The sequence below is a fragment of the Daucus carota genome, chromosome 6 (genome assembly GCF_001625215.2).
Source record: "Daucus carota subsp. sativus chromosome 6, DH1 v3.0, whole genome shotgun sequence".
In the NCBI taxonomy this organism is placed as follows: Eukaryota; Viridiplantae; Streptophyta; class Magnoliopsida; order Apiales; family Apiaceae; genus Daucus; species Daucus carota.
In genome coordinates, this window is record NC_030386.2 from 23,360,595 (window position 1) to 23,376,156 (window position 15,562).

Consider the following 15,562-nt stretch of genomic DNA (forward strand, 5'->3'; position numbering starts at 1 on the left):
TCGGGTAATCGGAAAAAAGTCGGTCAAAAATCGGTGAAAAAAAAAGTGATAAAAATTAAAATTTTAAATTTAATGTAAAATAAAACAAAAGGCACAAAAATGACAAAACACAAAAATTAAAGTTGTTTTTATTACCTTTCACTCTTTCAATATTAGCTGCTAAACTCTAATTACATAAATTTGCAATATCATCTTTCGCAGATTCAATCAATTCAAGTTTATATATGAGATGACTGGATTTGTATATGTATATAAAGGCATGTTTTGTGTTATAAAAAATTATTAATCTTTTGATTTTATATGACTATAAATTTATACTATATATAATTATATTAATATATATATATATATAATTTAAAAAATAATATTAAATTAATTACAATTAATGATCCGATTAATCACTCCGATTAATTTCCGATTAATCGCTGGAGGGTGCCTTTACCGACTAAATCCAATTCCCGTTTTTATCAACATGGCTTACAATACTTCTCGAGATATGTGATGAGTATCTTAGGACAAGAGGATAAACCAACCATCCTGAAAATTTCTAACGACTTGTTTTCCGTGTTTATTTATAATGAAAAGTTCAAAATATGTGTATAAAACATAGAAGTGGATCACTACTTTCACATAAAAAATAATCTCCTCCATATAAGAAGTTGTGTTTTTTAATAAAAAAAATAATGTCGAAAACGATTGTCCAGGATAAAAATTACTAGCGTTATTCTTTACTTTTATCACGGAAGTATGTTGCTGAAAAGACAATTGGAGTTGTAGTTTATGCTGATTGCTGACCATTAACATGAAACCATGTTTCATCTCCAACCCATAATCACCTCTGCTCTCTTCACATGACTTCTACTCAAATGGGCGACAAGCTGTGTACATCTCTTGATTCTCCCTCATTCATCACTTCCTCTCTTCCACATTACAAGCTCTACAACCCTATCTTCAAGCTTCAGCTTCTAAACCCAAAACCCACCTGTAATACTAGCAGCAAATCAAGAACAACAAGAAGAAAAAATGGGTTGCTCAATCTCACTGTGCTCTGTGCACCCATTTCATCAGCACCCTCCTCCCCCGATTTCGATATTGTTTCTACCTCAGGTACAATCTTGCTTCAACTTGTATAAATTTTGTCCTTAGAAATCAGTATAAAATGTTTTTTTTTTGAGCAATTGCTAATTATCATTAGGTATTGAAAATTATATGGTTTAATATTTTAGCCCTGCATCACTTTGAGTTATGGTTCTCTAGTTGTAAGAGGTTGTTTTTTCCTGGAAACTCCAATTTTGATACCACAAGTAAAGCACTAAACATAGGCATCAGCTCACTAAAGATTAGAGACCGTAAATTTCATGGTGCTAATAGGAGGAGGATTGAGATGTTTTAATAGTTACTAAGATTGTGTTCTTTTAGTTTGTAAATTTGGTTGAGTTATTCTTCTGAAGATAAATGGTCTCTTCTTAAGTGTTTAATGGTTGTGTTTTTTGTAGAGGGTTCTGATGGAAGTTTTGTATTTCGGTTTGGGGATGCTAGTGAAATGGAAAGAATTAGGGAACTAGAGGAATTGAGAAAATTGGAAGAGTTAAGAGAATTGGGAGGAGGTAGCAATGAGATAAGTTATGATTTGAAAGTGTTGGATGGAAACGATGAGGAAGAAGTGGTTGTTAAAACTATAGAGAGAGAAGGATTGGATGTTAGTGAAGAACATAGTGACTTTATACCAACATCAAGTGAAAATTTAATTCAAGAGAGTGATGAACGAAGTTCACAAGCTGATATTCTAAATGCTAGCGAGGAGACGTCTACTTCGGCACTGGATTCTGAAAATGCATGTATGACAGAAAACTCAACGCAGAAGAATTGTCATGAAAATTCTACATCAACATGTTCTCTTTCTAATAATAGTTTAACAATAGAAGGGAATATTCCTGAACCAAATATTGGTGATGAATCTGTGTCTGACTCTGTAAATGTAGGCATCACAGTCACTGAAGTTGCACAAAGTGATGAAGGGGATATTCGAAAGAATATCAGGACGGAAGATGCAGGTATCGATAATTCTGTCCGAGCAGTTGGTATATTAGAACATGATGTGGACTCCGGTAATGCTCATGAAGGAAACAATTATAATGACTCTTTGTCTGACTCTGGAAATTTACCCGAGTCGTTCACTGAAGTTCCACAAAGTAATGATGCTTGTAAAGACGATAGCCAAGAGAGTCTTAGCAGTGAAGCTGCTGGATTTGAAGAGTCTCCTCAAGCAGAAACTATTGAAACGCCAGTAATGGTTAGCCTCTCTCAGTCACTTAGTCACTCCATGATTTTTTTCAAGTACATAATATGGTATCTGAATTTCTATGTTCTCTTGAATGTGTTGGGTGAAAGGTGTAGAAGCTTGGTACTTAAGCTGCAACTCTTTTGTTTTACAGTGATTATATTCTTAACTAAACTTATCAACGATGCCATTAGATTGAATATATTATGCATGGTTCTTCCTTTTGTATAGGTTGAAGTTTTCAATATGAAGTATCGTGTTATAAACTAAATAAGAGCCACAGTTATGACCAGTTTTTCAGACACTGGAGCAGATTCATTGAAAATCTTAAAACTATAAAACATTGAAAAATGAAGATAATGTAGAAATCTAATAGAGCCAATTATATTTATTTGCTTAAATTTCTTTAGTGTCATGTACTTCCATAAACATTCAAAATCTTAGATTTCGTGTAAGTTACTGTTGTGGCAGAGCTGATTGGGTAGCTATGTTATATGAACTCTTCATCTGAGGGTGAAAATTTTATTTTCTATGATTTGGAATGATCAACATCACATCTCTAATATTCTTTTCTTTTAATATTAGACAGGTTTGACACTAGGACACTAGCAGAACCACTTTCGGTACTCTAGTCCATGTTAGTTTAATGTTATAAGTTATAACATCTGCTTGGATATCTTGGTACTTCAAAATTTAAATGAAATCTGAGTCAATTCTACCCTCTTTATTGTAAAGCAAATTTTAATCTTATTGTTTGTGCTTTTTTATCTCCATCTTAACAATGTAAACAAATAGAACCTGGGGAACGTTATCAGTTCCTTATATGTTTAGTGTGTTTGTTAATTGCTAGTCATGGTAGCGTACTAGCGTTTATCTATATTTCGAAAGCATATTGTCAGTTCAAAATTTTGTGTCGCAACTGAGCAAAATTCAATGGGGGTAGTTTGTAGCTTTATTTACTATAACTCATGATTGAGATGATTTTTACACAGTTTGCTTTCTTCTTTTTATGTACTCTTGTGGTCAAGATCAGACATCAGTATATAGGTAATATTCAAATTAGTGCTGCATTACGTAAGTCAGTAGCCCTACGCCCCTACCTACTCAACTCAAGGTTACCTATGGCATACCTTAGTTTCCGTTGGACCTGATGCACGCTCTTGTGTTTTTTCCGTATATCATGGAATTAAGACTTATCACTGCCACACTGATGCCACTGTTTTGTTTATGTTGTAACAGCTTAATGAAAGTTCCTCCATCTCAACACTAGAACCAGAGATAACAGATGTTGAAGTATTAATCGGAGATATGGCAAGAGTATCTGATAGTGATGCAGTTGAAGTATCAAGTGGAGATCTCACAGATGCTGGAGCGGACATGCAGCTAATAAGAAATCACATAATTAGGTATTATTCTTATCCCAATTCTTAAATAAAAATAACAGATAACTAAATCAGCATTTCCTAGAGATGAAGATGTCTCAGTATATTGTTACTCTAGCGAAGCGTAGCTCTGCCTTGTTTAATATGTATTTCTAATAGATGATGACACAACATATACCATATGCCGTGGTAAACTCTGTGCTCATTTTATCTGGCCATTTAATTGTCACGTGTATCAATTTTGGGCATATTACCTAGCAGAAATTAATAAACACTCCAGGCAGTTTGTGCTATATAATATTTTCTTGGACATCATTCACTTTAAAATTTTGAGCTCATATATAAAAATCGAAAAAGATGGAACAATCTCTATGCTGAGACTTCTGGTAGAGCATAATTAATGATGGACCAGTAATTATGAAGTAATTTAGGTGGCACACAGTTTGTCAATGTCAGATTCTCTTTTAGACTAGAATAAATTTATACCATAGTGTCTACTGCAGTTCAGCGAAAGCTAATATTCAAGTTATATTGTACACGTAATCCACAAGGAGAACTACAGACATGGAAGATCACATCAAAATTCTGGAGACGAAAATTGAAGACCAGAATGGCAGGTTTGATGAGCAAAACAGAAAGTTTGAAGAAATGATGAGAATGATGAGAGATATTGAGGATCTAAGCAGGAACTTGAAGGATGTCAACTCTCACTTAGCAGAATTATCTAGAGACCTAGATACAGGTGGAATCGATTCCAGCAGATCATCCCTAGGGTATGTTCCCATATTAGGCTTACCTAAGTTTAATAACATCGGAACCAAAAGTGCTACAAGTATGTCAGTTTGTCTGAAATTCGTGATAAGCATAGAGTGGAAAAAGCTTTGTACCAAAGCTTGCACATATATCTTCCTTGCCAAAACTAATAGAAGTTCAGTATCTACTGCCACATGTACTCGCACAAGGCTTTAAGTCTTCCCACCCAAAACCTCGAGAGCTTTGAAGCATTAGTCAACATCACCCATGTAAGGCGAACAACCCTCATGCTGCTCACGTGGAGAAATGCTATAAATACTTTACTCAGTCAAGAATATGTTATATTTACTTCTACTCATATTTTGATATTTCTCTCTACCTTCTTTATATATCATATCAGCATCTCTTTACATCACCATATAACTAAATATGTAGAAGGTATCTTGAAACAACAGGCTCCATTTGGACATTCCGTTATTAGGTACTTTCGATCCAGATCCTAGAAAGCATCGGTGCCGCCCTTCAACAAAGCAGACCCCATAAGATTTATAGACTTGTTGGTTAAATTTTGAAACATGAAGCTCTTAGGAAATGTAACTAATTTTGTAAATCCATTTAAATTCAGCATTCCTAAAACAAACCTCGAGCATTATATCAGGAGCTAAGTAAAATTTAGCAAGGTAGTAAAATTTAACAATCTTCTCCGCCAAAACTGCTCAAAATGCTGTTAAGCTGGTAAGTCAAAATATGATTCGATTTGTAGCTAGATATGGAGGTATAAGTACTATATAGAGGTGTTGTGTATGAGTGTATTCATAAAGTGATAAAACTCTAGGCAGCTTAGCTTTCTTACGTCTTAAAGCTCTTATGTCATGTAAAGCTGAATTAATAATCTCCACCTTCATCAACCCTTGTTTACTTCTTCTTTTATGTTATTAAACAGTGAAGAAATATCTACTCCAGAACTCTGTCTTTCATCTGGTGCAGCTTTATTGCCTCATCCCTCTAAGGTATATATTTATCCCATTAGATGGTATATGATGCAACTTTTTAAATTATTATTGAGTGATTTGTAGGTTTATACAGTTAAAGGTCAGCAGGTTGTTGAGGTAATGTTTAGGTTCTATAGAAATTAAGAAATTAGGTATATATGATATTTTAGGTTGGATGCGCTTTGAAAGTTATGTAACATATGCTATTTCAAGTATAAATTAAATTTGAAAGTATTTTTCAATGAAAATTCCAAACTTGGTAATTTTGCGGTGCCATTTTAAAGCTTCATGTACAATTGTTATCAATCAGATGAACTAAGTATGCGGATTAAAATCATTCAATATTATAAGATGCTAATTCACTAATGATTCGGCAGACTTTAAATATGAGAGACCTACAGTTTAAGTTCAGAATATAATGCTGGTTATTGTCTCAAAGATTTTTTTCAGTTCTAACGATTTACACATGGCATTATCTCTATTATTTGTAGTAGGATATATTTCTTGCCTTAGTCTATTTTAAACTAATTATAACTTTTATTTGCATCTTAGAAAGGTACACTATCATAATAACTTTTCAGCAAAAAGTTCAAAACTGAAACTTGCGATAATCTCTTATAGTTAAAGTTTTTACTTTTAAAGTTTCGCATCATGGGGTAAGTGATTCAAAAGATAATAAATGCCAGGCATTGGCAGGTGGAGAGGAATCATACTTTGTTACTAATCTGAACTGGCTAGGGGTGGCCGATGGAGTAGGACAATGGTCGCTTGAAGGTAACATTATAGATTTAACACTTGTCGGTTCAAGTAATAATTTTTTTGCTGTTTTTTTTTTCATGAGTTTTCATTATATATAATTAGATATCGTTAATTCCAACACGATAATTTACTTGATTATGAACTATTTGTGATCATGAGGTATTTGGGTTAAATTTTGTATTGTCTTATCATCTGGTTCAGGCAGTAATCCAGGAGTTTATGCTCGAGAACTCATGGAACACTGTGGGAAAATTGTCTCAAATTCCAGTGGTATATCAATTCTTAAACCTGTAGAAGTTCTTCACAGAATTGTCGCGGAAGCTCAATCTCCTGGATCATCAACTATATTGCTTGCTCACTTTGACGGTCAGGTATACAATATGATTCTTCCATTCATGTTGATGGATCAACATGATAATAGTAAGCTTGAAATCAACGTGAATTGTGATTCTTCCATTCTTCCGGCCACAAGAAAATTGCTTATTCCGCTAGTGGTTAACATTGGGTGTAGAAAATTTTTAATATCATGTTTAGTTTTATTCAATTTCTGTTTTCTGCTTAAGTTAGTTTTTTGTTATTATGCAACATGAAGAATGCACATGTGCATGATGACTGCACATTAGAGGAGTTCAAATTGTGATTAAACTTTAAAGGCCAAACTAAGGAAAAGTATTTGTAGACTGCAACTAGTCATACATTGAACATGAGCCGACTTGATTTGTGTTTAATATTTCTCGAGACTCTGCTACAAAGAGCAGTAGACCAGTTACTTGTCACAGTTTTAAAGCAGGAGTTGCTGTCCAAGAAGTTGATGAAACATCATTATTCCACTCTTTGTACTGTTAACAATTTTGAACTGCAATCCACGACCAAAAGAGGAAGGACGACTTATTATTGGCAGAGGTTTAGAGTATATAATAGGCAAAAGGTCGGAGACACTTAATTTGCTGAAATTGGATAAACCAGTATGTTTCAATTTTTGTTGAGGTTTGCTATCACATTGTCCAAGGTTGCCACTGTTGCTCATTTTGAACATCACAGCAGTCTAGTGAGTGTAATTATATAAGCAGAATAAATATATGTTTTAAAGCGAGTTCTGCTTATATTCTGTCCATATATTTATTTAGGTGTCAAAGTTCTATTAGGTTTTTTTCGTAATGCTTCCTTCCCTCTTTATAAATCTACCATTAAATTTTGGAGTCTGCTGAACAGATTCTTCATGTTGCTAATATTGGAGACTCGGGGTTCATCGTAATAAGAAATGGTACTGTTCATAGATGTTCTTCTCCAATGCATCACGAGTTCCACTTTCCTCTGCAAATAGCAAAAGGTCATGATCCCTCTGAGCTTGTGGAGGTACATCTTCTTGAAATCAATGCAGGCAACTTATGTTAAAGGCATCACTTGTTTTTCTTCTTTTTCAAATAATCTGTATATCAATTACTATAATTTATAGTCACTAAATGAAGTCAAGTTCTGGAGGACAGGCAGTATACCAAATTTAATTTAACTTCACTATGTTACTTATTGATTGTGTTTAGGAATACCAAATTGATTTAGAACTTGGTGACATAGTTGTCACTGCAACTGATGGGCTTCTGGACAACCTATATATGGAAGAGATAGCATCAACTGTCGCAAAGTCATTGGATGCCAAAATAAATGCCCAGGTACCTTGACCAGAAACCATTTTCTCCCTTATCTGTGTGGACATGAATCATTTTTCCAAAAACTTCAATACTCAAGTAATTTTTGTACATGTGCATTCCTCTAGCTTACTTGGTCTGGAGTCTTACCCTCATTGTTCTTGAAGTAATTATCCATCCCATCCGTGTTTGATTTAGGAAGGGACATTAACTGAAATCCCTAAGTGCACCTCAGACCAGTGTAGGTCTTAGCCTAGGCTTGGTCTACTATTTATACACCGACTGTTGCCTGAAGTTAAATACAATCTTAGTGAATTTAGTAGTTTTACGAGATTTCAAGTCTTTTGCGATGAATCTGTGTATTTGCCATACTAATGCATTTCTATTGTTGGGTCGTCTGTCACATAGGAAATAGCGAAACTCTTGGCTAGAAGAGCGCAAGAAGTGGGGAAGTCTGCATTTGGAAATAGTCCCTTTGCAGATTCTGCTCGGGCTGCTGGGTACAAGGGATATACTGGTGGTAAGCTTGATGATGTTGCTGTCATTGTATCTCTGGTCCAAAAGAGGTTGATCTCAAATGCCTAAGCCTTTTGTCCTCCTCCATTGTTATATATTTTAGATTCGATATCACTCTTGTAAAAGCTGGCTAAGCTGCTCATGCACTGATCATAGATTTTTAGTAGTAAAGTTATAAAGGACACTCCTTTACTATCATTAGCAAGTAGCACTATGAATTATGAGCTGTTGCTGGAGTAATATTCTATTTAAAGGGCCCGGTATCGAAAAATTATTTTTCACTGCGAGAGCCTGATGTATGTTTTAACCAATAACCGGAACCGAACCCATAACATCGGTTCGTTTTTTTATTTTTCGGTTTCGGATCGATTTTCTTCGGTTCGGTTTTCACCGGTTTCGGTTTTTCTCAGCCCTGGTATGTACACAGGGAGGGTGGCAATTTCAGGTTATGGGGCGATGATATTTTATGCAGAATCTGAGTTGTTGGATATTCCTAGGATTGTTTAGTGGGGTGGGTGGATTTGAGGAGTAATAAAGTGAATGAAAAATGTGCAGCATGCATATGGATTGATGACCATGTTTGCGGTGGAGGGGCATTAGCTATCAAACTGTGTAATGAGTGTTGTACCCTGATCATCATAGGTTGAGTTGGATCCTCCCCTCCTGGAGAGCCGAGAGAATAATGATGATGCCCACCACTTTTACTTCAAATTTTCCACCCCATTCCCCCTTCCACCTTTGTAGATCATGATCCTTAACGGGGGCTTTTTGATTTCTGTTCGAACGGGGAACAAAGATCTCCACAAGAAGAAAAATTTCAGATATTTAAAATTAATTAAGATACTAACCCGTGCATTGCACGGGTGGTTAATATATTTGTTATTTTATCGTGTATATTATAAATTTAATTAATTTTATAATATGTTTTAGTTAAAAAAAATAATTATTATATTGCTCGATGTTATTTTAAAAAATTGAGTTTTTTTAGGTAGAAAATAAAAAAAGATAATATATTTCAGTTAAAAAGAATAATTGGTTATATAAATAGACCCGTATCTCGGCCCACATATTGATGAACGCCAAATTTTTAATGTTTCGGTTTTAATCATATAATAATAGCTTACAACCAATTTTTTTTTTTAATATTTTCACAATTTTGCTAAATAGGTAATAATAAAAATCATTAGAACATTTATAAATTAAGGAGGTCCGTAAGGTCAAATACCAATCGAATGACCAAAATTTTAATATCTCGGTATTATTGGAGGTCATTAGAGTATTTAAAAATAATTTTAATTATAGTTGGAAAATATCATCGATTATTTATTTATAATTATATATAATAATGTTATCTTTTTTATATTATGTTGCCCGTATTATTTTAGAAGATCAGCGTTTTAGTTGGAAAATTTAAAAAGATGATGCGTTTTAGTTAAAAAAGGTAATTGATATGTTGCTCAATGTTAATTTAGAAGATTGAGTCGTTTTAGTTAGAAAATATAAAAAAAAATATGTTTGGGTTAAATAGGATAATTTATTGTATAGAGAGACCCATAATTCAGCCCAAATACCGACCGGCCAAACTTTTAATGTTATCGATTATTTATTTATAATTGTACATAATAATGTTATCTTTTTATATTATGTTGCCCATATTATTTTAGAAGATCAATGTTTTAGTTATAAAATCTAAAAAAAATGATGTGTTTAAGTTAAAAAAGGTAATTGATATATTGCTCAATGTTAATTTAGAAGATTGAGTGGTTTTGGTTAGATAATATGTTTAGTTTAAAAAGATACTTGATTGTATAGATAGGCCATATTTCGGCCCAAGTACCGATCGACCAAACTTTTAATGTTTCGGTTTTAATAGTATAGTATAGATATTAAAATATATTTAAAAAAATATCTAATTACTCGAATCTGAATTAATATAAAATTATGATATAATTAAAAAATAAACATATAATTATTATTATTGTTAATTCGAGTTAATTGTCTAATTGAGCACTCACTTCACACCAATATATCATCCGGGGCACTTTCGAATTTTTGGTCTCATTTGAAACATCGTTTTCAGAAATTGTATCAGTCTTAAAAATAAAACATTAAATTCGAAGACAAATTGACAATTTAAGAAATGTTACTGAGGATTTAACACGGTAGCTTATCGAGATAGATTACTTAAAATTTATTGAGTATTTAATTATGGAAAATGCTAGGGACCCCAAATATTTATCCCAAAATTTCGCCACGTCATTTGGTAACAAATTTTGGGGAAAAAATTTGGGTTCTCTAGCATTGCCCTTTAATTATAGTCCGATTGTTTATTCGTGTGTGTGTATTGTATCGTGATGGATATAACAATTCTGTCACTTGAGTAAAGTCAAATCGACTACATGTAATTTATAGAGAGTTGATAAAATAAGTGTATAGACTTTTTACTTCAAAAAATAGTCATATTAAGTAATAAAAATAATTACTTAATTATGAAAATAATTCATAAAACTAACGAATAAATTAAAAAAGTAATTTATATATATGTTTATCATGTATGTTGTATTTTTAATTACATGTAATATATAAAAAGTTATCGATTCATAAGTTTAAAACAAATATGACTAGCTTAAAATACCATGCCAAAATTTTTATTTTATAATTTTTATGAATCCCCAAAATTTTAATGATGTGTCAGACTTACAATAACGTACAATGATATCATACATTATGTAGATTTAAATATGTACAGCAATTCATTATATATGAATATTAATTTCTAATTTTTAAATTAAATCTGTTTTAAAATAGCCCGTCATTCAAAAGGAAAAGAGAATAATAAAAGATTGAAATAACATTGAAAATAATTTTTATTGATAAAAAGATAATTACAACTCAACAATCAAACCAACATTTACATTTAAATTCTTGAGTATCAGGAACTTGACCACAAAAACCATTTACATGACCTTGATATTTAAATACATGATAGCAATTAGCCTGACAGCAATCTGAATCGCACAAATCTGGGTCTGTATCGCTACAATCATTTAGAAATCCGTAACATCGCCATGGTTTCTCTTCCACTTCTAATTTTGATTTTACACCACCTTGACAACATATAAATGTATATATTACTCAAAGATTTCTATAGATTAATGCATAACTTATGAAGATCTACATTTTTATGCAAACAAAATAATCAAATTTAACAATAAAACTTATCAATGACAAAAATAATGAAGAGTAATATAATGCATAATATTGCAAAGACTCTGTCATGCTTATATGCGCGCGCACACACATACATATATTCAATATAATCACGAATAAGTTTTATGAAGATTCTTTCAAATGGTTTGAAAATATAATCTACATCAAACTATGAAACAATAATTATACATATACAAATTGTGATGATTTTATAGACATTGAGATTCCTTGAGATTGTTTTTGATTATCAAGATATTGTCTTGCCTTCTAAACAATTTTAAAAAATAACTAATATTTTCTGCAAAATTCAAATATAAATACTACATTTCCTGGAAAATTCTTCCGATTCCAATACTTTTGTATTTCTGACTTCGAATAATATAAATAACATTGAAAAAACTTACCAACAACAAAAATAATGAAGAGTGATAGAGCGCAAAATATCGTAAACACTCTAGCCATTATTCAAAAACACTGAATGTAAAAAACTTGAGCTATATATTTCAATAATTGAAATTTTGGGTGTCTGATTATGATACGATGTTAATATATAGATGTTATATATTGATACATTTAATACACATCATTTCTCATTGATAACATATAATCAATAGATTCACGTAGATAGTGTACTCAACTACATATAATATAATTATAGAGTAACAGCATTAAATATATATAATATTGTCAATCTTTTCTAATATGCAACTGTGTGTATATAATTTGAGTCATAATTTTCAACTTCTAACTAACTTCGAATTTATTATGATGGTAGATATGACCGGTACATGTAATATAATTGTAGAGTATCAGAATTGAGTATATATAATATTTTCAATCTTCTCTAATATGCAATTGTGTGTATATAGCATGTCTGAATCTAACTGGGGTTCGCGTAATCTCCAATGTAGTTGTCTATAATTGTTTGGAATGTAAGATATTTTGTAAAATTTGTTGAACCTGTAAGACATTTTGCTTCAATGGTATTGACTATATTAGTTGGTTATTATTTAAAAACAGTATGTTATTAATATTTTAAAATTTTGAAATAGAATATATCAGTTTAATATGATAATAAATGATGTTTAATCTTCCTATAAATTTTTTAAAGACATGTAGAGGATTGCCAAATTTAGTCATCTTTGGGAGGTTGGATAAACTTATAGATAAGGGATGATTATGATTGGAGTGTGAATTTTTGAAGAAGTTGGCTATATTTTTTATTTTTAGTATGCGAACTCACTTTTTGGCTAAAGGCATTTTCTAATAGTTGGAGATGCTCTTAGGGGCGTATTAATTTAATGGATTATGGATTGTATCTGATTTTAATTTTATGCAGATTCATGATAAAATGTCGTGGATTAATTTAGAGGGTGTATTCAATTGAGATTTTAATAATTGTTTTTGATCTATAGATTTAGTAAATTGTATATGTGATTTTGATTTTGTGCGGATTTTTGATAAAATGTGGCAGAGTTGATATAGATTCTTTAGAATTTAAGTACCATACTTCAAAACCTCATTGATTTTGGTTGGATTTTTAAAAGACTTAAAATACACCAAGCGATTTCACAAAATCCATTATTTTATGAAATTCAAATAAATTCATCGGCATTTGAAAATCATAAAATTTTAATGGATTTTAAACAATCTCATTTGAATACCATAGGAATTTTTAAGCATAATTTGAAATCTTAATTGAATACCTCCAGATTTTGTAACATAATTTAAAATTATAATTGAATACCCAAAAATTCTGTATCTATATCTGAGTTGAATATTATCTAATTTCATAAATTAAAATACTTATTCCATTTTTTAATATATGTCTTTTGACTTTTTAACACACGTTTCAAGATGGTTTGACCACATAGTTAGAAATGTTATTTTCAAGTATTTCCTTTTGTGAATAAAAATATTGATATAATATTTTTATTCAAAAATAATATTTTTAATTATATAATCAAAACATTTTAACATGCGTGTCAAATGGTCAAATGACTTAGTACTGTTTGGGGTTGCTGTTGCAGACAGCAACAGCAGCTTTTTGCTGAAAAGCAGGTGAAAAACTGTTTGGTAAATCGAAAAGCAGCGTTTCCGAACAGCAGCTTTTAGCTGAAAAGCTACTGTTAGAAAAAGCGGGTCCTCCCATGCTTTTGGAAAAAGCTGCTTTTCAGTTTTTGCAGAATGCTGTTATAGATTTCATTATAAAACCTCACAAAAACATTTTTTTATATGATAACTCAAAATAAGTAAATATCAAAAAATTACCAAACAGTTATCTGATTTCTACAACAGTACTTATTTTACCAGCAATTTTTCTGACAGCACAGCAATTTTTAACAGCACTCCCAAACAGACCCTTATATTTAAGAACGGGAGAGTACATTCTTAAAAAGAAATTGCGTTAAACGTGGACACGGATGCAAAATGCAATTACTGTAACGTTGGAGTACGGGAAGACTGAGGAACAAATTTGAGTGGTTAAAGATTATATGTAAGTGATTATTTACACTTTGTATCCCTGGATTTTGGGTCATTGTCAAATTAATACTCACACTTTATAACGTGGCAGTTCGTCATCCAAATTTGTATTAACTTTCCGTTTGTAATCCTTTCACATATTCCGTTAAAAACAGTCGTTAACTTTAACTGTTTAAGAGGTAATAATATGTATATTAGTTTTAAGTTTATGTTAGTTAGAATACTTTCTTTTTACATCATTCTGTGTGTTCAGAAATAATTTCGAAATATAATATATAAACTTTGAGGGGTCACGGGGTAAATATAATACATAAATTGAGATTTTAAAAAATGTATCAAAATTTTGGAATATTTAATTATGACTTTAAATTACGTTACAAAATCTGGTGGTATTCAATCATGATTTTAAAATTATACTTAAAAATTCGTCAATTGAGATAATTTAAAATTCACTAAAAATTTGATGGTATTCAAATGTCGATGGATTTTTCTGGACTTCATGAAACGATAAATTTGTGAAATATTTGGTATATTTTAAATTATTCGAAATTTTGAGATTTTAAAATATTGTGTTAAATACAATGAGTTAATTATCAAATTGGTCACTGAAGTGGGCTTAATGTATCAAATTGGTCACTGAACTGAAAACGGTATCAAGATGGCAACTGAAGTAGCCATAAATATGATACAAGTACCTTGAAATATAAGTTCAAGTACTAAAAATATTATTTATAAAGTTTTACACATTATTTTTGAATGTTATCAAAACCAAGTAAAAGATTATGATTTCTAATATTTATGATAATATATTTAGATTTTATCAAGTTTATATATTATTTATTTTTAATTAAAACAAAGAAAATAACTATATAATAAAATATAAATAATAAATAAACTTGATAAAATATAAATATATTATTTTAAATACTAGAAGTCATAACATTTAGTTAGTTGTGGTAACATTTAAAAATAATGTGTAAATCTTTATAAATAATATTTTTACTACTTGAACTCATATTTCAAGGTACGTGTTTGATATGGTGACTTTAGTGACCATTTTGATAGCGTTTCGAGTTCAGTGACCAACTTGATACATTAAGCCCATTTCAGTGACCAACTTGATAATTAACCCTAAATACAATACTCCCTCCGTCCCTTTGATATGTATGCGTTTGGATTGGACACGGAGACCAAGAAAAATGTATAAAGAAATATAAAGTAAAAGGAAAGAGAAAGAAAAGTGATTAAAGTGGTGGAACCCACCAATATATAATTGATAAATTTGTAAAAGTGGATGAAAGTAGTGGGTGGTTGGGATTTTTATAATATAAAAGGTTACCACTTTAAGAAGGTTTTGAAATGTATAGAATTAAGTGGGACATCCAAAAAAGGAAAATGTATAGAAATCAGAGGGACGAAGGGAGTAACATTTTATGTAGCGTTGCATAAAATCGAAATAAGTACAATGTATTAAAATATATAAACATATATAATTCATTAAAATCTGAGTTTAATATCTTAATTTATTACCAAATATAT

The 15,562-nt window shown here is 31.1% G+C and overlaps 1 protein-coding gene across 3 annotated transcripts; it reads left to right on the top strand.

The window, feature by feature from the left end:
* Positions 1-739: 739 nt before the first annotated feature.
* LOC108192793 (probable protein phosphatase 2C 71) lies at positions 740-8,610 on the top strand. Of its 3 annotated transcripts, none has more exons than XM_017359280.2 (10): positions 753-1,107; positions 1,497-2,293; positions 3,521-3,687; positions 4,215-4,436; positions 5,360-5,426; positions 6,095-6,182; positions 6,369-6,538; positions 7,380-7,523; positions 7,709-7,837; positions 8,222-8,610. In XM_017359280.2, the coding sequence occupies exons 1-10, from the start codon at positions 852-854 to the stop codon at positions 8,396-8,398; spliced, it is 2,217 nt and encodes a 738-aa protein (XP_017214769.1). In that variant the 5' UTR covers positions 753-851; the 3' UTR covers positions 8,399-8,610. The 3 variants fall into 3 exon arrangements, with proteins under 3 accessions (XP_017214770.1, XP_017214769.1, XP_063935914.1); XM_064079844.1 differs by having other exon boundaries at positions 4,218-4,436; XM_017359281.2 differs by lacking the exon at positions 4,215-4,436 and having other exon boundaries at positions 740-1,107.
* Positions 8,611-15,562: the final 6,952 nt, after the last annotated feature.